Source organism: Aquarana catesbeiana, linkage group LG09 (assembly GCF_042186555.1).
Source record: "Aquarana catesbeiana isolate 2022-GZ linkage group LG09, ASM4218655v1, whole genome shotgun sequence".
Lineage (NCBI taxonomy): Eukaryota > Metazoa > Chordata > Amphibia > Anura > Ranidae > Aquarana > Aquarana catesbeiana.
In genome coordinates, this window is record NC_133332.1 from 93,504,524 (window position 1) to 93,528,945 (window position 24,422).

Below are 24,422 nucleotides of genomic sequence, written 5' to 3' on the forward strand. Positions count from 1 at the left end.
CTTAAAAATCAAAACATCAGGTTGACAGCCAAGGAAATAGTATTTTCAGAGGTAACGATCAGCAATGCACATTTGTCTTCTAACAAGTGTACAGAAAGAAACCTTAGTCCTCAGAATAGATGCTTAAACCGGAAATTCAATCTGCTTATATTTTGCCTTCCCTGCTTTTTCCCTCCCACCACCTCAACAATGCTTGTGAAGTTATTAAATCTTTCTTATTTTATTGCATACTCGGTGTTCAACCTAGTCACATCATTACCTGGACTGTGTGCTTCTCTATGCAATCAAGGCAGGTAGATCATGGCTGGTGGGAGGGGCCTGCAGGGTGTTGACTAGGGTTGCACTGATACCGTGTGTGGTGGTTTTTTTTTTTTTTGGTTTTTTTTTTTTTCGCGAGTACCGATACTTTGCGGTGCAATTTGCATCAATACAAAAACATTTGGTGCAAATCGTACTGCAAAGAATCGTGTGCAATTTGAACAGGAATACAGTGCGACATTGGTGCCCTAGTCCCACCGATGATAGCAAATTTCGGCTGCTGGAGGTGCTCACAGGGCTGAAGGAGAAGTTCCGGGACCCCGTTGGGTATATGGCGGAAGTGATGTCAGTTTGGGGGCAGACCGCCTCTACATCTCCTCCAGCTCTGTGAGCACCTCCACTGGCCGTGCTTTACTATCATGAAGATTTTGCATTTGGCCAGATACAGGTGATACTCGAAAAATTTGAATATTGTGCAAAAGTAAATTTCACTAATACAACTTAAAAGGTGAAACTAATACAGTGGAACCTGGGTTTACGAGTAGCGCAGTTAACGAGCTTTTTGAAAGACTAACAACTTCTTTTTTTTTTTTTCTGACTCGGTTTGCGAGTGTTGTCTCGCAAAACAAGCAGAATTCAAGCTAATGGGCGGTGCAGTACCACATTTGGCCAGAGGTGCAGGCCCCCCCCACCTCTGGCCACATGCAGTATTGCATGTAATAGAAGTCAATGCGAAACATATATTTTCGTTTCCATTTACTTCTATGGGGAAACTCGCTTTGCTATGCGAGTGCTTTGGATTACAAGTATTCTCCTGGAACGGATGCTCGTAATCCAAGGGTTTCACTGTATATGAGATGGACTCATTACATGCAAATCAAGATAGTTCAAGCTGTGATTTGTCATAATTGTGGTGATTATGGCTTACAGCTCATGAAAACCCCTAATCCACAATCTCAAAAAATTAGAATATTATGAAAAGGTGCAATATTCTGGGGCTCAAAGTGTCCCACTCCAATCCGCTAATTAAGCCATAACACCTGCAAAGGGTTCCTGAGCCTTTAAATGGTCTCTGTCTGGTTCAGTAGGAATCGCAATCATGGGAAAGCCTGCTGACCTGACAGATGTGCAGAAAACCATCATTGACACCCTCCATAAGGAGGGAAAGCCTCAAAAGGTAATTGCAAAAGAAGTTGGATGTTCCCAAAGTGCTGTATCAAAGCACATTGATAGAAAGTTATGTGGAAGGAAACAGTGTGTACGATAAAGGTGCACAAGCAGCAGGAATGACCGCAGCCTGTAGAGGATTGTCAGGAAAAGGCCATTCAAAAGTGTTGGGGACTTTCACAAGTAGTGGACTGAGGCTGGAGTCAGTGCATCAAGAGCCACCACACACAGACGGATCCTGGACATGGGCTTTAAATGTCATATTCCTCTCGTCAAGCCACTCCTGAACAACAAACAACGTCAGAAGCGTCTTACCTGGGTTAAAGAAAAATAGACCTGGTCTGTTGCTCACTGGTCCAAAGTCCTCTTTTCCGATGAGAGCACTTTGCATTAGATGGCGCTTTTCCCTTTTCACACACACGGAAATCACATGCGATTCGGACAGGAATCGCACCGCATGACTGTTCAAATTGCATGCGTTTTGCGCCCATTCATTTTGTATTGACCCAAATCGCACCGCAAAGTTTTGGTATCGGGAGCATTTGTGCGAGTACCAATACTCACGTGAATGCTTGATATCAGCACCTATATCAGTGCATTCCTAGTGCTGACCATAACTTGAAACTGGAAACTGTGCTAATGTGTGATGCTGAGCCTCCATGATTGAAAGAACTGAAATTCAGTGAATGAATGGAATGGGCTAGGGACAGTGAGGGTAGAAAGTGCTAGATAATGAAAGTGCTTCAGCCAGGAAATAATGGGGACTTGTCTACACTGCAAAAGATTCAGTGAAGCACGGAGGAGACATGCAGAGTCTTTTAGACCCTGGACGTCTCATTAAAAAGATGTTGTCTAAAAATCATCACATAGGGGACTTGTCCCCTATGTGATGGGGGGGGGGTTAAAGTAGAACTATAGGAATTTTTTTTTTGCCATCTATTTTATTGCAGAGATTTCCCTTCACTTCCTGTCCCAAAGCCAAACAGGAAGCGAGAGGAAATCCCTGCAAATTAGGGGAATTTCTTGGGATCCCCCTCTATTACGTTTCTAGGGACAACCCAAAATTTGCAGTTTTCTTTTACTTTCGCTTTCAGTGATGATTGTAAACAAAACAAATAGAGGGTGAATCTCCCTAATGGGGACACAGACAGGTGTTCTAATCCGTCCCCACTCTAATCTAAAACAAAAGAGAAAGTATTGCCTTTTAGTTTTACTTTTGGCAAAAAAATTGCTACATCCAAATACATAACCCCCCCCCCCCCCCCCCCCAAAAAAAAAAAAGTTTGAGGCACCCCTGCATATACACACATGTAAATGCATGCTTCGGGGGCGCCTACTTGTGAAAATGTAGATTGCAATATACATGTTGCACGCTGGAGTGAGAGCAATAATTCAGGCACAAGACCTTTTCCGTACCGCTAAACTGATGACCCTTAGAGCCGGTTCACACTAGAAGCGGCACGACTTGCAGGTCGCCTCACCGAGGCGACCTGCACACGACTGCCAAGGCGACTTGCAAAACGACTTTTGTATAGAAGTCTATGCAAGTCGCCACCAAAGTAGTACAGGAACCTTTTTTCTAAGTGGGAGCGACTTGCGTCGCTCCGATTAGAACGGTTCCATTGTACAGAACGGGAGGCGACTTGTCAGGCGGCTAGGTCACCTGACAAGTCGCCCCCGTGTGAACCGGCTCTTAGGGGGCTTTTGAAGCGTCACCTTTAAAAAAATCTAGAGTACTGAAGTTTGTCGTCATTTAACCGGCTCACGCTAATATAAGGTTTGACATGTTGGGCATCTATTTACTTGCAGCCTCGTCTTTTATATTTTACCAAAAATGTGGGTAGTTCATTGCCTTTGCCTTAAAATTCAATAACTTTGCAGTAATATCAAGTGACATAAATTGGAACTACCACTGTTTTATTTGCTAGGGTGTCTGATTTCAGAAAATATATAATTGGGGGTTTTATGTAATCTTCAGGCCTAAAATAATTTTTTTAAATGTCTGCAGAAATGGCTCTAGCAGCCAAAGGGGGTGTGTGTGTGTGTGTGTATATGTGTATGTGTGTGTATATATATGTATGTGTGTGTGTGTGTGTGTGTGTGTTAGATGGACAAGCAGATTTAGATATACTAACAAATTTAAAGCTGAACTTCAGCTTACATTTTTATAATTTATTACAGCGACAGTTGAGTTCCTTTTGGGGAAAAAAGGTTTTACATAAAAGCTGATCATTGTAAGCACACCTGTCCATTATAAATGGTCAACACTCTTAACTGATAAATCTGCAGGACGGCTTGTTCTGTTGGAAAAACAGCAGACTTACTAGCAGGATCACCAGGTGAAAATAAAAATAAAGAGCCTAAAAAAGATAACTAATGCAATCAAATATTTACTTTTGAGTTTAATGCCGCTTTAAAAGAGAAATTGGATTTTTTTTTTTTTTTTTTTTTTTTTTTAATATAGGATCATACTTTCCTAGGTGGATGCAGCATCTGTCCACCGCCGGTTCTAAGGGTGAGAACCGAGCAATCAAACACTGCTGATCGCTCGGTTCCCAGTACTCCGTGAGCAGAGAGCTGCAGACGGTCAGTCACCATTGTGTGCTCTAAAGCCCCCCCAACGTTCTTTGGAGTGCTGGGCTGTGGAGGGGGCCGGAACGGCTGGCTGAGAGGCTGAGCCAGGTGCTGGTTCTGGGTGGATCTGGACCATATGGTCATGATCTTTCCCCAGCCTGGACCGGCTCTTTGATGTCAGCCGACAGCGGGTTTCAGGAGTGCCAAATGAACTGCACTTCTGTGATCAATAAAAGTACAGCCAAATGAGCTTTGGCTGTACTTCTCCTTTAAAGCTGATGCCTGTCTCTCAGCTAGAACACAGCATTGTGTACTGGATGTAGCTGAAGTTACATGCAATACATACTGTGCTTCGAACCATTGCAGCACTTACAAATAGTGAAACAAATAGTTTTTTTTGGACCAGCTTTTTTTTTTTTTTATCTTCTTCGTAACATAATGCATTTCAGTTGCGTTCTGACCACCACAAGGTGGCAGTCACAATCTCCGTTCAGTTGATTTTTAAGTGGCTTGCTTTTTTTTTTTTTCTTCTTCTCTTACTACAGGACAGTGTATCTGTATAATAAACCCTATGTGACCCCTTTGCCCAACTTGACATAATTGCATATCTATGACTAAGCTAATATACTGTTTACTTTGCCCCAGCCTGCACAGGCCAGCCAGTGTTTTAAACCTAATGAAGGCCAGACATTGCAGCTGTAATGCTCGTATAATTGTACCTGGCTAAGCAGAGAGATGGCCAGTTCTTTTTCCGGTCTATGGTTGTGCATCACCACTAGGCACGCTGAAGAGGAGACTTAAAGCATTGTCTGGCTCTGCATTTTTCTTCTTGTATTTGTGAATTTGCTGATGAGAAGCATATTAGGCTAGGTATGTGCACTTGTCCTTCTAAAAGGCTTTCCCATTTTCAGGATAAAAGTGGAAAAAATAACCTAATTCCTATATCTGTTTTACATGATATCTAATAACCGCTATGTGGGTTTTTTTTTTTTTTTTAAGGTGTTAGAAGAAGACTCTCGGGCCCAGTTCCTAATACCAACTGGATCACTTGGTAGCAACAGGGCAGAGGCTTCTGAAAAGCGGGCTCAGAATCTCAACCCAAATGTCAAAGTGAAAGTGGACACAGAAAACGTTGAGGCTAAACCTGAGGACTACTTCAAGCAGTTTGATGCTGTGAGTATTTTTTATTTATTTTTTTTACAAATGTGAGAACTCCTCAACACACCCCTAAAACCGATATTTAATTCCTGGGTTGGTGTTGGCTGGTTGAATCAGTTGGCAGCTTTTTGTTCCTTAGAGACCACAGCGACCGGATCTTGGATTTTGGATTCCATGGCCAGGCTGTATCATGACATCAGTCCAAAGATCTTGTGCGGTCTGTTTATGTGCTGATCTCATTGATTTGATGCTTACTGTATGCAGCACAGACTACAGTGGATTTCTGCATCCCCAGTGGCCTTCGGATGTGAGATATAAAGGGTTAGATGTAACCAGTTACACCAACGTGAGTTAAAAAAAAAAATCATTACTGGAGTTCAGCTGTAAAGATTGCCTAAGAGGAAGGACCCCTGGGATGTCATTTGACCACTCAGAAGTGGGTTTAAAGTGGTATTCCTGCTTCACATTAACTATACCTAAAAATGTTCTCTCTGCTACCTATCCTGCCTGCCTTATGTTAAAAAAAAAAAAAAGTGAACAGCGGCTGCAGGGGAGAGGTCAGGAGCGGCAACAGTGGCTGGGCTATAGGCGAGTCTCAGAATTCCCAGCTGTTGAGTGCTCCCTGATACAGGGGAGCCAGTGTCGCAGGATCACTGGCTAGAGAGGGGAAGTGTGTGGGTTTTTTTTTTTTTTAACAAGTAACAGGATGTTTTGGGAGAGCATGGCTGCATGACTTCAGTCTCTGGGGAGTATCCATGACCTCTGCTGTACAAGTGATCAGGGAAGTAATTGTTCCACAGTTGCTCATTTTTTTTTCTCTCTGTTTTAAGTGAAAACAATAGTGTCTACACATTGTTGGCACAAAAGGAAGAATAGTTTCCCAAGGCCGTGCAGGAACGTGCTGTATGAGTGTTGACATGGGCGCCTTCATGGTATAAGCTGCTATTGCTGGTTCTGCCCAGTGCCAGTGTTTTGTGTCAATCAGGAAATATAGAGTAACAACAGGAAGCAGCTTCGCTGGGAGAAATAGTTTTTCTCTCTCCTAGCAGTAACTTTTTTTTTCTTTATCTAGAAGCCATTGTGTTCTTCTTTTTTTTTTTTTTTTTCTCTCTCCTCTCGTGGGCCCTTTTGTACACACTTGGCATTGTGTCTGCTGTTAAGACCTACTGAACTTTGATGACTGGCTACAGCAGTGTTTAACTCCAGTCCTCAAGGCGCCCCAACAGGTCATGTTTTTAGGATTTCCTAAACGCATGGTAACAGGTATGGTAATTACTAGGACCCCTTTCACACTAAAGGCGGTTTTCAGGCATTTTAGTGCTAAAAATGAAAAAACGCCTCCATGCCACCCCAGTGTGAAAGCCTGAGCTTGAAAAGCGATTCAGAAGCGCAGCTACGCGGGTGGTTTTAACCCTTTCTTCGCCCGCTAGCGGGGGATAAAAGCGGCGCTTTACCGCTGCCGCAGCTGAGTGTGAACGGGGTCTAAGGCAGTGAAACTGATCAAATCACCTGTGCAAAATAGTTGTAAGCCTGAAAACATGACCTGTTGGGGTGCCTTGAGGACTGGATTTGAGTGTTGCCCTTGTGCATTCAGATAAAAAAAAAAGTTGTGGACAAATACTTAAAAATGTATTGTTTTTCTGACTGTCTTGAGTTTCCACATGCTAGCTAAAACTTGAAATCCTACAAATATTGGAGGGCATTTCTTTTTACCTTCCTTGTGCCATACATCCGAATTGGTGGATTCCATTGTTCAGAGATTTTTAGGCAGATAAGAGCTACAATGTTCGTGCTTGCTTAGCTGATTGGCTAAAGCTGTACTTTAAATGCAAATTACAGTAGTTTGGGTCAGTTTCAACGCACTCGCTCATGATCTTTGATCTACAAATAAAAAAGGATCTCTGAGGCCACTTTCACACTGGGGCAGGGGCATTGATGGTAAAGCGGTGCTTTACCGTCAGTTTAGCAACGCTTTCCGCCCGCTAGAGGGGCGCTTTTAACCCTTTTTCGGCCGCTAGCAGGGGTTAAAAGCGTCGGAGTGCTTTGCAGGCACTTTGACAGTGCTGGCCATTGATTTCAATGGCAGGGGCGGTTTAGGAGTGGAGTGTACACCGCTCCTTCACCACCCCAAAGATGCTGCTTGCAGGACTTTTTTTCCCTGTCCTGCAAGCGTACCGCCCCAGTGTGAAAGCACTCAGGCTTTCACACTAGGGCTGCAGAAGAGGCAGTTTACAGGCGCTATTTTTAGTGCAAAAAAACGCCTCAGTGTGAAAGTGTCCTAAACGATTTCCAGAGCACTGTGGATTTTCCACAGCTGTATTTAATACTTTGAAGCACTAAGCCATTAAAAATAATTCTGCCTTGCATCCTACAATATAGTATTTTTGCATAACCCAAAATATTTTGGGTTACATAAGGAAGAAATATGTCTACTATTATGTATTAATATGATGCTGTCACAATTTGGCTGCACATAGTATCAATATTTTCACATTAACAATACACCATTAAACTACCTATCTATAATTTATTGGCACTTTGGTAAGTTTTTTATGTAGTATATACATACAATATGCATGATTTGATGTTTCATATTCTTATATACCTCTTATTATCTATCTGATACCATTTATTAAAATAAGCCTTATATTACTATACAGTATATTTCTTATAACTTTTAACTACGTTTACCTAATGAAAAAGTTTTTGGAACAAAAACCATTTGTTGGGGAATGGTCCCCATCCCCTATTTGTGTGTGGTGTGTGTTTGTTTTTTTTTTGTTTTGTTTTTTTTTGTTTTTTCCCCCCCCAAGTTTAAAATTTTTTTTTTTTTTTTTTTTACATACTGTGACCAGAGCAGTATAGTGTTACTCACAGTGACACTGTACTACTCTGGGGAAGTTGATAGGATTTTTTTTTTTTTTTCTTACAGAAGCAATAACTTTTTGGGGGGGATGGGGGACCATCCAACAAATGGGAACAAATGTTTTTTGTTCCAAAAAACGTTTTCATTAGTTGGGTATGAAACATCTCTATGTATCACTTGCATATGGTAGGTTCCAGGCAAGCGCATGTTATGTAATCATTCTTAATAGCAGGGTGGTCGGCTTACACACACTGCAGAATATCTTAAAGGAGGGAAACTATATCCTCCCCCCTTCCTCCTCCTAGTGGAGTTTGATCTGAAGGTCCCATCTAATTTTTGTTTTTTAAAGGGCCCCCCCCTGAGTACTGCGACCTGGAGTGTTGTGGATGCACCTTGTATCAAATTTTTTTTATTTTTTGTAAAATAAATGTAAACGTATATATTTAAAAATTAGAACTTTTTTTTATCATGTATACCTTTTTAAACAATGAACATCTGATAAAAAAGCATTGTTTTTTTTCCTGTAAATGTTGAATAGCAGTCTTTTGGTCAGTGTCATCTAATACTGTCTTGCAGGTATTCAATTTCTTCCTCTTGTTGCTCCCAGGTATGTCTGAGCTGCTGCTCGAGAGACTTGCTCGTAAAAGTTGACCAGATCTGCCACCAAAACAGCATCAAGTTCTTTGCAGGAGATGTCTTTGGTTATCATGGATACATGTTTGCTGACCTGGGAGAACATGAATTTGTTGAGTAAGTTGATCTGTAGACTGACTTTCATGGTATCTACCCATCTTTCTCAGTACCTGCGCACATTGGATTTTGTGATGTTTGCATATGACACATTAGCCCTGAATCAGTTTTTTTTAACCGCTTGAAGACCAGGCTTTCTCTGGCGTTTTTAGTTTACAATTGTAAATCAGTATTTTCCCTCCATCTTCCAGGACAGCTACTTGGAGAGATGATTTGGCTCTGCCCTCTACAGGAAACACAAATCGGACATGATTTAAAAGGCCCTTTCCTTCCTCCGACCCTCAGTTGTTTTGTGTTTCCAGACCCTCCAGGAGTACACACCGTAACTTTTTTTTTTTTTCCCCTATAGGTCTAGTAACTGTGGTTGGCAGACCCCCCCTTTTTGGTTAAATACTTAGACTGGTTGGGGCTATGTCTCTGTATTTTCTTTTCTTTGCCTAAAGGGTTCCCATTTGTGTTGGGGGATTACTTGCTTTATTTTAAGAGGCAACTTCCACATCCCAGGGTCTTTCAGGCCTGAAGTGCATCCTACCATGGTGGACCTAGGTTAGGAGAATTGGCGGGAGAGCTGCATCCTAAAATTCCGCTCTCTGCATCAGGTGTACCAAAATGGCGTTGGATGATGCACTTCCGGTGGCGTGCCATACTTCCGGAGGCTGGATTTCCTTTTCTGGGCTGGCCATGTTAGGACATGCTGATTGGGGGACCGCTGCTAATGGCTTTGCCTGGAGTACAGTGCAGGTTTTTGGCCTGGCGGCGCTGCATTGCCGGGTCGGCACTTCAATGTAGTGTTCCTCGCCAAGCTTGGCAGTGGGGGATTTTCCTGTGGAACACTGAGGACATCCCCACAGATGGAGCATCCGCTCAAGCTGATCCAGCGGCTGCATCCAATTCCAGTGTAACCCTCAAGGTATGTGCCACTCATAATGCTATGGATGATAGCCATTAGGGCCGGTGGTATTTGTATCGTATTCAGTAAAAGTTTGTCCTTATATGCTTTTGCTCTCTGTTTTCTCCTAGACTTTAAGTAAGTGTTGGAACTGTAGGTACAGGTGGCCTGATAGCTAAGAGCTACTGGCAGGGCCTGAATCTGTTGCCTCTTTATAGGGGCAGGTTTAGATCCTTCCACTTCAAAGTAGCTGTTAGCTCTTCTAGTTTTCTCTTTCTGGTTGTAGAAATTGATGAATTTTTAAAAACTGTCTATACTTCAGAGCAGATTGAGGCCTTGGCTTTCTCCCTGAGTCTAGCCTTGGCTCCCACATATATTGCTAGGAATCTAGAGGTTTGGATCCAGAGGCTGGATGGCTTATTTTCCTCCGACATTCCTGTTGAGGTCAGAGAATCTTTCCCCCTGATTGCCAAATCTGTAGCAAATGAGTCCTGGGAGGGGGACCTTACTTCTAAAAATAATTTCTCATTCGTTCATTGACAGACACAGCGCTTCGTTATTCAGAACCATAGGGTTATATTGCCCCCTACAGGAGTAGGACACTGGCAGAAAAAATACTTGGCTATGCCCATGGGCAGTCCTAGGTGAGATACACCCTATAGGCCTTCAGTTTTTTTTTTCTGTTTAGTCAGGAATAAGGACCTAGTTCCCTACTGGGATCTCTAGTCCTGGCAAATTTTTTTTTTTTTTAATTTTTTCTGGCGAGATCTGCAATCAACTGCTGGACTGGGCAACGGGCTGGATGTTTGATCCAGTGGTCTCCCCAGTCTGGCCAGCGAGCTACACACTGTCAGCCGCGACAGCCCCACTGGACAGGGGCTGGCCCAGCGAGTTAAACGTCTCATGAGGTCGCATACGACCGGGTCTCGGCTCGAGTCGTAGCGTCCCTCATGGCCGACAGCCCCCCCACTTCGGTGGCGAGGAGGTCTGGAGCGGTGCCCGTCTGGTCCTGGTTTGGTGAGTAAATGTCCCCCCTCTACCCTTGGTGGGTTTGCGGTGGACGCAGGCCCCTCCACCAGGTTGGTCAGTCCTGCGGGTTTCCCTCCCCCCTTGCACCCTCTCTTCCTGGGGTGGATGGTCCCTGGAGGTCCCCGGGTAGCCCCCCTATGGGGTAGTGTGGTGCCATGATGGATCCTGGGGGGATGAGGCTGAGTACTTGTGGGCGGGGGGTGCGCGCCCCTAGGTGCAGTGCTTACCGGGAGGGGGGAGGCACTGGGCGCTCCCGGGGGACCGGTGCCCGGATCCTCTTTCTTTCAGGGGCTTTCCTGGGGTTGTGTCAGCCTCGTGTAGCACGGCCATTTTTCCGTAGCCGGCGTCTTTTCCCCCTAGTGCCTGCTGACTGCTTATTGCTGGTGGCCATGATTTGGTGGTTTTTGTGCTCAGGTAGTGGCGGCCATTACTGTGTAGCCCAGACGTAATTTTTAGCAAGCGGAAGCTCCTTCCTTTTTTAACCTGATGCTGACTCCTGTGTTTATCCTCTTCCTCGGACGCCACGTGTGTGCGGGTCTACACCTGAGGCAGCAAGCGCTACGCCAGTGGGGTCCCTTCCTCTCTCTGCTGCAGGCTGTGGGTTGTCCTGGTGTTCCAGTACCACTACCGGCATTGGGGGGGTGTCCCTTAGCAGTGGTCACTCTTGGTGTGGGGGGGTCTTCCCCCCCCCCCCCCCTATGGAGTCTCAGGAGCATGTTTCCCCGCCTGACCACCTATCAGAGGCTATGGGTTCCAGCCTTCCGTTGACGCACTGACGGCGGCCCTGGATCTGATTCGGCTGCCGTGGACGGGGCCCACCCTGCGGGGTCAGTGGCCGCGCTCCTAGATTTTTCGGACAGTGAGGATGATTCCTCTGCCCCGGTGGCTGCGCACAAGAAGGCGCTGGTGGATGCACTGATTGCATTTGTGCAACAAACTTTAAAAATAGAGGATGCAGCCGTGGCTGTGGTGGAGGCGCCGGTCCCTTTTGGCACTCACAAGCCGCCTCTCGCGGCAAAAATTTTCCCGTATCCCTCCTTTTTTGACATCCAAAACATCCCTTTGCGGTCCCAAAGTGCTTCGCTGTGCGTTATCCTTTTGAGGAGAGTCTTCTCAAGAAGTGGATGACTCCACCTGTGGTAGATCCTCCAGTCTCTTGATTGAACAAAGCCACCATGATTCCGGTTGAAGACTCTCCGGCTTTTAAAGATCCGGCTGACAGAAAGGCAGAGTATCTGAGCCGCACTATGTTCACTATTGTGGGTTCGGCACTTCAGCTGGTCCTGGCCATTGCCCTGGTGTCTCAAGCGCTGACTGGGTGACGCTGTTGTGCTGTGATCTGGAGGGTGATCAGTTTCCTCCTGCCTTCACTGAATTGGCAGACCAGCTGGTCCAGGGGCTACAGTTTGTCTGCGATGCCTCTTTGGATGCAGCTCCCTTGCTTTCTAATGTGTCTGTTTCAGCAGTAGTGCTTCAGCGGGTATTGTGGCTGAAGTGTTGGACTGCGGACCAGGCCTCTATAAAAAAAAAAAAAGCCCTCGCTGATCTGCCTTTTCAAGGCTATCGTTTTGTTTGGGGCCACTGTGGATGATATCATTAAGAGTGTCACAGGGGGAAAGAGTACTTTTTTCCACAGTCAAAAAAGGGGAAGGAGCCACGTCGCAAGTGTGGTCCTTCCTTCTCGCCACACGTTTTTTTTTCGTCCCTCAGGGTCCACTGATAAAGGCTCAGTCTTTCAAGACCCCCTTGGGAGGTTCCAAGCGACCCTGGTCAGGCAAACCGAGAGTGGGGTTCTCCAGACCCCCAGATAAGGCTCCTTTGGCATGAAGGGGGGCACCCTCACCCGCAGTCCGGGTGGGGGGAGTCTTCGCTGGTTTCCGGGCCCGTGGACCTCTCTGATAAATGACATGTGGGTCCACGAAGTGATTCTGGTTACAAGATCAAGTTCCAGTTTTGTCCCCCCCCAAGCTGATTTTTTCCATCCAATCTGTGTCTGTCTCCGGGCCACTTGTTAGCCCTCCGGGGCGAGGTGCGAGGCCTGTTGCTTCAAGGGGTGATTGTCCTGGTGTCGGATTGTTTTCAGGGTTTTATATTCAAACCTGTTTACGTTCCCCAAAAAAGAGGGCATGGAACGTCCGAATCTGGATCTCAAGGCCCTGAACCGCTTTGTGCGGGTGCAGAAGTTCAGAATGGAGTCCATTCGCTCCTTGGTAGCATCCCTTCATCAGGGGGACTTTCTTGCCTCCATCGACATCAAGGATGCCTACCTGCACATTCCGATATGTGCACAACACCAGTGGTTCCTCCGCTTTGCTGTGGGAGAGGAGCATTCAGTTTGCGGTGTTACCCTTTGGTCCCGCCTCCGGTCTTCACCAAGGTGTTGGCCCCGGTTCTGGTGCTGCTGCGCCAGCGGGGAATTGCTGTTCTGGGCTACCTGGACGACCACCTGCTGTGAGCATAGTCCCTAGCGACCCTGAGGGGCAACATGGAGATCGCTATTCAGACTCTGGCAGATTTTGGGTGGCTGATAAATTTACCAAAAGTCTGCGATGATTCCAGTTAAGAAATTTGGTTTATCTGGGTCTGACTCAGTATTCCGCTCTGGCCAGAGTGTTCCTTCCGCAGGACAAACTCCAGAAGTTACAGGCAGCAACCCGCTTACTGCTGTCCAGCAGGTGGGCCTCCCTGCGGACTTGTATGCGGGTGCTATGCCTGATGGTGTCTACGTTTTGAGGCAGTCCCGTTTGCTCAGTTCCATACGAGACCCCCTTAAAATGGGACAAATGTCCAGTGTCTCATTTCTAGATGGATCAGACAGACGGTGACTCAGGTCTATTCTGTCACAGGTTGGGTTCCTCCCTTTCCGGTTAAGGCGCACTCTACTTGGGCACTGTGGGCCTCCTGGGCCTTCTGTCGGGCATCGTTGATGCAAATGTGCAAGGCGGCCACCTGGTCGTCGGTGCACACTTTCACAAATTTTACAAAGTGGATGTGCTGGCATCTGCGGATGCCTCTTTTGGCTGCAAGGTTCTGCAGGCTGTGGTCTAGAGGATTTTTCCCTCCATGAAGGGCTTTTCTTGCTGTTCAGGTTTGGCTCCAGTTGTTCTCGTTAAGCTCCAGATTGTCTGGTTGGCCTGTTTTTTTGATGGCTGCCCCACCCCTTATGTTGGCACTGCTTTGGGATATCCCTATGGTTCTGAATAAGGAAGAGCTGTCTGTCAATGAACGAATAAGAAAATAGGATTTTTGACTTGCCGTAAAATCTGTTTCTCCGAGTTCATTTACAGACACAGCACCCACCCCTCTATGGAGTTTTTAATGCTTCTGACACTGCTTGTGACAAAACTGAAGGCCTATAGCAGAGAGGGGGGGTGTATATCACCTAGGACTGCCCATGGGCGTAGCCAAGTCTTCTTTTTTTTTTTTTTCTGCCTAGTGTCCTACTTCTGTAGTGGGCAATATAACCCTATGGTTCTGAATAAGGAAGCGCTTTGTCTGTCAATTAACCAATTTTACGGTAAATCAAAATCCTATTGTGCGGAATTCCTTTTTAGGGTAAGCTGTTGTTCAGTTCTACCCCATGGGAAGTCTTTCTCAGAGATAAGTAAGCGTTTCCTTCCCAGAGGAATAATCCTCAGGGTAAGAGCCCCTTTTTGTGGTTTCCAAAACAAATCCAATTTTAAACGTATGTTCAACCGACCTAGAAAAAGTGGTCATTCAATAAAGATAAATCAAAAAGGGGGCGCTGTTTGCTCCTTTGGCCCTTACCAAAAAGTGGCAGTGACGCCAAACTAGGGTTTGGGAGGAAGGTTGACCCGGTTTGCCAAACAATGGTCAGAGGTCACCAAATATCCCTTTCATCCTCCAGATTATAAGAGGACTACAGGTTAGAATTCGGATTTTTCCTAGACCTTGCGCGGGGGGGGTCTTCTCACTCATCTACCCAGCGATCAGGGGAGAAAGCAGGCCATATTAGACCTGATTTCTCTTTGGGAGTCGGAGCAAATGGTTTCTTCCATTCCGGAGAATAAAAAATTTCAGGGTTGCTGCTCTCATGTTTTTCTTGTAAAGTAACCTCCTGGCAAATTTTGGATGTTCATGAACTTAAGTGTCCTGAACAGATTTTTGGTTTACAGCAGATTCCGTATGAAAAGCATTTATTCCGTCAGAAATCTGTTGCTACCAGAAGTGTTCATGTTATCTCTGGACCTTCAGGACACTTGTCTTCATGTTCCTGAGATTTGTTATTCTCAAAGAGAATGGACCACGCCATTGGCAGTTCAGGGCCCTACCATGTGGTCTCTCGGCAGCCCCGGTAATTTTCCCGAAAATCATAGCCGAGATCATGACCTATTTTCAAAGAAAATTTGCAAAGATCTCAATTGTTCCTTATCTGGGCAATTTCTTGATCTTCGCAGCTGTTGCTGCAGACTTTTCAAGAGGTAGGCTGGAAGATTAATCTAGAAATATAGTGCCTAGTTCCTTCCCAGAGTCTTCCCTTTTTGGGGTTGCCTGATACATAGTTACATAGTTACATAGTAGGTGAGGTTGAAAAAAGACACAAGTCCATCAAGTCCAACCCATGTGTGTGATTATAGATACACAGTTAGCCAAAAGATCTTTCTTCCAGTACAAAAAGATATCTAAAATCATTCTCTGGGTAATTTCGGGATGCACCCACAAGCCTTTCTTCGTGGACTTATGTACTTATTATGTTTGATGGCAGCAATCCCTGGGGTATCGTGGGCTCAATTACATTCCAGGCTCCTTCAATCTTTTCTTCTCAGTTATGGGGAATACAGGAAGAGCTCCTTGAACCAGATCATTTAACTTCCAAGCAGAGACTTTCATGGTCTGTCCTGGTGGGAGCTTGCAGACCATCTGCAGAGAGGGAAACCTTGGGCACAGCGTTCCCCCAGAAAGTTACCACCAACATCAGTCTGTGGGGTTGGGGAGCTCACTCGGAGGACTGGCAGTCTCGGGGAGCCTGACAGCCAGAGAATGCAGCCCAGTCATCCATTTTCAGAGAGCTCCCTGCAGGAGGAAGGGCATTTGTAGCTCGGGAGCCTAGGATCCAAGCAGATATTGGTCTTTTCACACAATGCCATAGCATACCTTAACAAGCAAGGGGGCACCTGCTCACATGTTTTTATCCCTAAGCCAGTAGCCTCTAGGCCTAACAGAAGACAGTATTGCTTAGATCAAGGTGGTTCACATTAGTGACACTGCAAATATTCTAGCAGATCTAAATCAAGTATCAGCAGCATAGAAATTTTCCAAGAGATCACTCTAAGATGGGGTGTAATCGTAGTGAATCTTTTTGCTTCCAGCACTTTTTTTTTTTTTTTTTTTTCTCACTAGAAAGACGGAAGCTTTAGGGACAGATGCGCTGACTTTCCCATGGAAGTTCAATCTTGCATATGCCTTCCCGCAGTTTGTGTTGTTGCGTCTGGTAGTCCAGAGGTTTGTTCAAGCAGAAGTAATCCTGATGGCTCAATGGAGGCCCAGGAGGAGTTGGGTCTCAACAATGAGAACACTTTCAACAGCGCTCTCCTGGCCCCTGCCAGATTGAAAGAACCTTCTCCGACAAGGGCCAGTACACCACCCAAACCCTCAAATTTACCGTTTGACGGCTTGAAAGCTGAACGGCGCATTTTACAACTGAAAGGGTGTTCAGAAAGTTTTAGTACGATTCTAGTCAGTCACAAGTTGGTCGAAAGAAGAAATTTTATGGTAGATTTGGAAGACTTGTTTCCTGGCAAAAGAGAGCCAGATTTGGCTTTTTTTTTTTTTTTTCCCCAGACACCCTAGAGAATAAAATGACGGTTGTTGCAATAATTTTTTTTCAAACTGTATTTGCGCAGTGTTCTTACAAGCACAATTTTTATGGAAGAAATACACCTTTTTAAATTAAAAAAATAAGAAAACTAAAGTTAGCCTAATTTTGTTTTACATTGTGAAAGATAATGTTATGCCGAGTAAATTGATACCCAACATGTCATGCTTCAAAATTGCGCCCGCTCGTGGAATGGTGACAAACTTTTACACTTGAAAATCTGCATAGGCGACGTTTAAAAATGTCTACAGGTTACCAGTTTTGAGTTAGAGCGAGTGCAATAATTCTAGCAAAAGAACTCCTCTAACGATCTCAGCGATACCTTACATGTGTGGTTTGAACACTGTTTACATATACATACATATTACTTACCTATGCGTTTGCTTCTGTGCGTGAGCATGGAGGGACGGGGCGCTTTCATTTTTAAACATCCCTTGTAATAGAAAAAAAGCATGACAGGACCTCTTTAATGTGAGATCTGGGGTCAAATCTCACATTTTAAAAGCAATAAAAGTCATTTAAAAACAAAGTATCTTTTTAACCACCTAAATACAGTGACACTGTACTACTCTGAGGAAGTGATTAGGATTTTTTTTTTTTTTTTTACACACATGATTATCAGTTCTAAGCAATCATATTTTTTTTTTTTATGAATGGTATCCATTCATCCAGTCTGTACCATTGTGAAACTGGGATTGGCCACAGCTATTACATTGTTCAGATGCACTGTGATTGGCCTTATCTCTACTATGTGATCACTGTGACTAATCATAGAAATCAACACAATAGTATACAGTGAATGGCTGTGCATGAAAACCATTCAATGTGTTCTGCTGTGATTGATCACATGGTACCAGCAGTGGCCCGTTACAATGATCTGTCATCTGCTGTGTCTGGTGGACACAGTGGGTGACAGATTGCACTGCAGCACAGCCCCCCAGGGCACGCACAAAGTATGATCCTGGGAGGACGTCTTATGGGAGAGCTCCTACTCAGCTGTCATTTGACAATAGGCCAGGCGGAAACAGTTTATTACTATACTGACCTATTACTGATGCAGCTCACGCACTATGCAGAGTTATCCCTAATGTGAGTATGCATGTGCTCTTTAAAAACCTTTTTTTTAATAGGACATTTGTTTCCAGTTAACTGTTTAAACATGGCCAGCTCTGTTGGAAACACTATTTGCCATCACCCAGAGCTACTTTGGCCTCTTTGTTGAGAGGCAGCCATGACTTTTGAAATACATTGACGGCAAATTGACTCATTCCGCATTTTCCAAATAAAGCCGAACAGTGCTAGTCTACGAGCCAAGACTCTATCAAAGCTAGACTTCAGGAGGAAGATGTCAACTTTAAAAGTGGAAATCCTATTTAATGAGCGAAATTTTTTTTTTTTTTTTCTTTAATGCGTTTTGAACTTCTTGTTTTTTTTTTTTTTTTGTTTTTTTTTTAAGATAGAAATGTATGGTTCCCTGTACTCCTGAGTGATGAGGTTTTACCTCTGTCAGCAATTTGTCTAAGTTAAGTGCCATGATGCGATAGAATTTGAACTATTGCCCAGCTTCACCTTCCCTTGTGATTACTGACACCTTAACAACAAATATGTTCTTGCTAATTTATTCCAATCTGCATCATTCTAACACGTAGTGAGAACCACATGTTCATCTTTAAACGTGAAGGTTAGAACTTGTGTTCTATACGTTGAGTTGGCTGCAAAATGTAACACATTGGTGACCTTTTGTTAGGACAGACCTGTGTTTTATGTAAAGCTGGCAATTGTGATGCTTTAAACCTCAGCACACATGCCTAAATGCTAGAAGACTGGAAGTGAAAGGTACATACACTCACAGGCCCCTTTATTAGGTACACCTGTTCAATTCCTTGGTAACACAAATTGCTAATCAGCCAATCACATGGCAGCAACTCAGTGCATTTAGGCATCTAAACGTGGTGAAGATGACTTGCTGAAGTTCAAACCGAGCATCAGAATGGGGAAGAAAGGTGACTTTGAATGTGGCATGGTTGTTGGTGCCAAACGGACTGGTCTGAGTATTTCAAAAACTCCTGATCTGGGATTTTCACACACATTTAACTCTAGGGTTTACAGAGAATGGCCCAAAAAAGAGAAAATATCCAGTGAGCGGCAGTTGTGTGGAGGAAAATGCCTTGAGGTCAGGGGAGAAAGGGCAGACTGGTTTGAGATGATAGAAAGGCAACAGTACATCAAATAACCACTCGTTACATGCAAGGTATGCAGAACACCATCTCTAAAAGCACTCATATGTCTATTTCCCAAAGACAACCTCTGGATATGACGCTGAGCACGTGCTCTCATCTTCTTTGGACGACCATGGCGAAGGCCTGTTCTCAGTGGAACCTGTCCTGTTCAAGCGCTGTATGGTCTTGGCCACCATGCTGCAGCTTAGTTTCAGTGTCTTGGCAATCTTCTTATAGCCTAGGCCATCTTTATGTAGAGCAACAATTCTTTTTTTTTTTTCTTTGCCATAAGGTGCCATGTTGAACTTCCATTGACCAGTATGAGAGAGTGAGAGCGATAACACCAAATTTAAAACGCCTGAGACCTTGTAACATTAAGGAGTCACATGACACCAGGGACAGCAAATTTTACACTGTTATACAAGCTGTACACTTGAGTATAAGCCAAGTTTTTCAGCCCCTTTTTTTTTTTTTTTTTTTTAAGGCTGAACCCTCATACCCCCCTGCCCCCCCCCGGCTTATACTCGAGTGAGCCGTACCTTTTATTACTAAAGCAGCGTGCGTCTCCCGCTGTGTTATGCAGTCTGTTCGGCCGTCCATTGTAACAAAGCCCCGCCTCCTCCTGGTCTGTGATAGAGGAACACTGATACAATGCTGGGAAACTGTATCAGCGTTCCGTCTATTACAGACCAGGAGGAGGCGGGGCTTTGTTACAGTGGACGGCCGAACAGACTGCATAACACAGCGGGAGACGTGCGCTGTTTTAGTAATGAAAGGTACAACTGCAAATGGGCACAGTGAGGCTGCAGATGGGCAATGTTTACCCAGTAGCTGCTGCATTCTCCCACCCTAGGCTTATACTCAAGTCAATGTTTTCCCAGTTTTTTTGTGATAAAATGAGGTGCCTGAGCTTATATTCGGGTCGGCCTATATTCAAGTATATACGGTAATAAAATATTTACAAAAATGTGAGAGGTGTACTCACTTTTTGTGAGATACTGTACTATAACAAAGCTCTTTCTGTTTTAATTGTGTTTTGTGATTCAGGATGTAGTATTTTCCCATGTGAGTAGTTGTGCCATTCTGAGGGTTTTTTTACTTTAGTTTCTGTTTTTTGTTTCAGGGAGAAGATGAAGGTGACAAAAGGTAATAAGGATGTTGAAGATGGTCCAGAGGCTAAGAAAGCAAAGATTGATGCTACAGAGAGTACAATGATTAAAAAGGTACCATGTGGAAGTGGGAGGGGGGATAGCTTGCTTCGGGTGAGGAGCTGTAAATAGAACAAAGTGTACATTATACTTTGCTTCAGATAACTTGCTTTAAAGGGGAATCCATAGAAAATGGAATTTCCCTTCTTGATTGCGGACCCTTTGTGTTGTAAGAAGGGGTCCTGACCTCTCTGCCTGAGTTACCACGTGCAGGGGTCCTGAGCAGATGGGGGATTTCCAGTTTTCCTAAAAATACCGTTTGAAGATCTGAGTGTTGTAAGTTATACATATTAGCAGCGTGTGTGAGATACCGTATATTGTCAATGTCATGTCAAGACAAATATGTTCTTGTCTCACCCAAAGCCCTGCATAGTTCTTAATATGACTTTTGGCATTATAAAAAGTGCATTTTTGAAGCACAAGACGCAACTTAAAAATCACAACTTTTTTCTTTGTTTTTCACTTTTCTTGCCCATACTGGACATAGTTTGCTGAGTCCAACCAAGAACTGTTTAGAGCCTGGTGTATGGACTGTATAAAAAACATTTCCCTTCTCTTCTTTCACTTTCATGGTTGAATATATAGCTGTGCATATGAGAGTGTTCAGAGCCGGAGATAGAAGCGCTTTCTCTCCTTCTTTCTCCTTTTTAGTTGATAGTTCTGTCAGACATGATTTCCAGCAAGGCTGTTCCAACTGTTTTGTTAACAATGGCTGACACTCTCGTGTAAAATTGCTAATGGTAAGTGTGACGAATAATGTACTTGGTGACACTATTTAAAAAAAAAAATAGTAGAAATGAAAATACTAACAACTAATTCACACTAATGTCCTGTATATACATGAATAAAAGTGAATTGTGAGGAAATCAGTTAGAACCAGTGGTGGCCGCAGGAGTGCCCCCCCCCCCCCCCCCCCCCTCCAAGTTGGTCACAAAAAAAGTGGCCCTTTAAGTGTGTACGGGGCGCTGGACACACAGGTGTCTATTGGAAGCGTGATGTCCTTGCAATCGCGTGATTGCAGCTGACAAGCTTCATTGGCTTTCTTTGGGGAGTCCTCAGAATAATTCTGCCTGTAGGGTTTGAGTGGCATAGCCCGTAGGACGTGGGCAGTGCCTTCCGCGGCGTCGCTTCCGGTTTCCCCCTGGCAATGAAAGGAACGTAAGGCCTGAGTGGCGCTTCCTCTCCAAGTCTCGGCTGGACCGGTAAGCGGCGGTGTAATTGAATCACTTGCGCCTGTGATATGGGATGGGAAGATGTGGGGGGTTAGCCTGCGGTGGACTTCAAACTGGGCACTCACTACTGAAACAACTGTTGGCTGCTGCTAGACACAGGAAGGGAGGAGTGGTTGCTTGGGCTTAGTTCATGGACATGTCTGACACTGAGTGTGTTAGCTGGTGGTGGACTTGAGACTGGGCACCAGGAGTGGCCAGTCACACTGTCCCTGACTCCCAGTCCCTGTGTGTTGCTGCTGGCTGCGCTGCAACACTGGGAACCCTTCATAATGGCACAGCGGGTGTCCAGACCCAGGAACTAAGCACAGGGATGGTGGAAACCCCTCATAATGCGCACAGCGGCCAGCAGGTGTACAGACCTTATTTTCTTTGCACCCCCCCCCCAAAAAATTTTGAGACTCACTCGCCACTGGTTGGAATCTTTGTTTAACTGAATATAGAATCTGTAACCTGATTGGTCACTATGAGCAGCAGCTATTTTTTTTTTTCCTTATTTCCTCTTGTTTTATAGCTAGAACCTTTTTCGTATTATTTTTTTATTTTTATTTTTTTTAATAAATAAAACACTAACCAAGTTCTTGTACGCTGTTCAACTGCAGTATGTAGTTTCAAAACCATATTTGAGTGTGACTTGTGCATCTTACCGCATAAGTGGACTATTTTTGTAAAACTGCATTTTTTTTATGAATGCAAAGCAACAGGCTTGCTTTATTCCCCTCTTCACAGCAGCAAATACCCACCATTCCTTATGTCTGTTCAGCTGGCAGGAGTCTGGAAAGTACTCGGTACTTTTCAGTGTGGAATAGCATGTGCCTCACTCCCTGTGATGGCGCTGGTCTGATTGCCAAACACCAGCACTGTCATAGAGGGAGGGCCCAAGCCCTTGAAAGCTACAATTTGAGCAATTCCTTTTATGAGCAAAGCTAACACCTCCCTGAGGTGACCTTTTTTTAATTTAGCTCCAATCCCAGTAAGTCATGGCTGTCGTTGGGATTTATTTTTGGTCACTTAACCTTCTTTTTTTTTTTTTTTTGGTAACATTCATGGCAGAGATTTAAAGATGCGTGTGTACAAAGTTATTGAACCAGGCACCAGGGGATTAACTTTTTATACATTTCTTAACATGGGAATAATAATTTTTAAAAGCTGTTTTTATTTTCAAATATTTATTAACTTCAGTCTCCGTACAAATGTTAATGCGATACAAAAGTTATCAAACAATGACAGTTGGTAAACAGACATAGGGTATACAAAGTACATAAAAGCGCTTTTTCATAACTAATTTTGCTAACTTCAATTCTGACAATTCCCAGACACACATCTTAGCCATAACTGTGGCAACAACTGCTTCTTTTATTGTGCTCTCTGCACCTTCTTTGCTACAAACCATGGTTTGAATAGGCCCGCAGTCTTTGTTGCTATGCTGTGCTCAGTGGCAGTCTCTTTAAGGAGAGCTGCCACATGTATTGTATGAAGGCCTTTTGGTCTGACCCAACATGTTTAGACTTTAGACTGTATACACATGTACTTATCTAGATAAATTATGTATTGGTATAAGTTGTGTTTTTTTTTTTTTTTTTTTATATATATGCTGGGTAGAAAAGATAGTCTTAAATGCCAGTTACTATGGAAACAAAATATAATCTGATAATTATGTGATTGATACACAAATGTAGGTTTTATGATTTGTCCTTGCATGCTTTTATTCATAGTTTCTGCACATTTGCCACAGACAAGGCTGTGTAGCAAATGTGATGGTGGCAAGAGCCAGGACAAGCAAAAACACTGCCAGGGGCTGAGAATGTTACAGTAATTTTTTTTTTTTTTTTTTTTTTTTTGTCCATTGAGGGATGCAGAAAGCCCTGCTGTAACGTGTGCCTTCAGCTCATACTCCAGGGCTGAATACACTGTGCCTCCTAATGGTGCGGACATCCTGCAGCTTTGTGTCATGTTGCCCTCTGCTCCTAGTCTATTCTGCCACTGGGAGTCCTCTTTAGCTCCATCATGTGTGGCTCATTTCTCTGTTCCTTCAGTTCAGGCATATGCAATAATTTATTGGCCAAATTATCCAGTTATTTGCTGAGTCTCACTGATGAGATTGCCCCTAGAGAGTCGCAGTCCACTGTTTTTACTCCCAAGTTGAGAGTATTATCAATGCAGCATACACCACAGTGAAACTAGATCAGCCTGTTTTTTTACCAGTGCTGTTTCCAGTCTTGGTTCCTTTTAAGGCAGCAAGGACTTTCCCATTGCACCCACTGCTTCAACTGTAAGCGATTGGAAACATCCCGACAAGCTGTTTGCATTTGGGGTAGATTTAGTTAAAGTGGTAAAAAAAAAAAAAAAAAAAAAATCTACCCCCACTGTCAAACTGGCAGTGTCCTGCCTTAACAAAGTTACTGCCATACAGTAGAGGGTGCACCTTTCTTTAAGAACCCAACCAATAAGCCCTTGCAAACCCTTTCTAGAATTCTCTTCTCATTAGCACGCCCTGCTCTTCACCTCATTCTAGCGGTTGATCCCTTGCTCATAGAAGGCGTGGAGCCAATGGGCGTAGATTTATACTTCAGTTAGGTTCTTTTTGCTGGAGGCTTCCTGGCATATCGCTTGCATGAGTCTTCTGTTAGTATACATAAGTGGGGCACTTTAGCTTTAGAGCTAAACTGCGGAACCCCCCCAAGATACTTCTAATCTGCATTGTAAAACATACCAAACTCTAAATAAAACTGAAAAACCTATAAAAAAAATCGGTGATCAAGTCACACATGGTGTTTAAAAACGTAGTGAATCCTAAACACCATGTGAAACAATGTAACATCTGTCAAATAGTATAATAGTTTATCATATACCAATAAAATCGTATAAAGTCCACTGTGGTTCTCTGTGTGAATTTATCTTTAAAGCCAAAAAGTGCTCAGTGCCTTCAGCATTCTCCAGACACCGGCCACAAAAACATGCCTCTCTAATCAAAGATCAGCATGTAAAGCTTGATCAGTGGCTGTCCACTCCTGCAGACTCTTCTCCATGGGATAGTTGTCCCAATAGTCTTCCATTCTCCTCCATGAATCCACCAGGCATGTTGTAAAATAAAATGACCCCAATAGTCTAATGCACTCAGGATGCAGTTAAAGCACTATTTAAACCCAAAAATGGTTTTATATTGCAGTTTACCAATTCTTAGATGTGGGGGCTGCATCAGGTTGTTTTTTGGCTTGTGATTGTGAAGGGCATCTTCC

At 44.1% G+C, this 24,422-nt stretch overlaps 1 protein-coding gene across 1 annotated transcript in view; it reads left to right on the plus strand.

Annotated features, from left to right (window-relative positions):
- Positions 1–24,422, plus strand: part of SAE1 (SUMO1 activating enzyme subunit 1) — an 81,986-nt gene that overhangs the window by 21,148 nt on the left and 36,416 nt on the right. Inside the window, exons 3-5 of the mRNA XM_073599007.1 lie at positions 4,999–5,172; positions 8,631–8,773; positions 19,870–19,969. Of these exons, the coding sequence (XP_073455108.1) occupies positions 4,999–5,172; positions 8,631–8,773; positions 19,870–19,969 (417 nt within the window). The remainder of the gene's footprint in view (positions 1–4,998; positions 5,173–8,630; positions 8,774–19,869; positions 19,970–24,422) is intronic.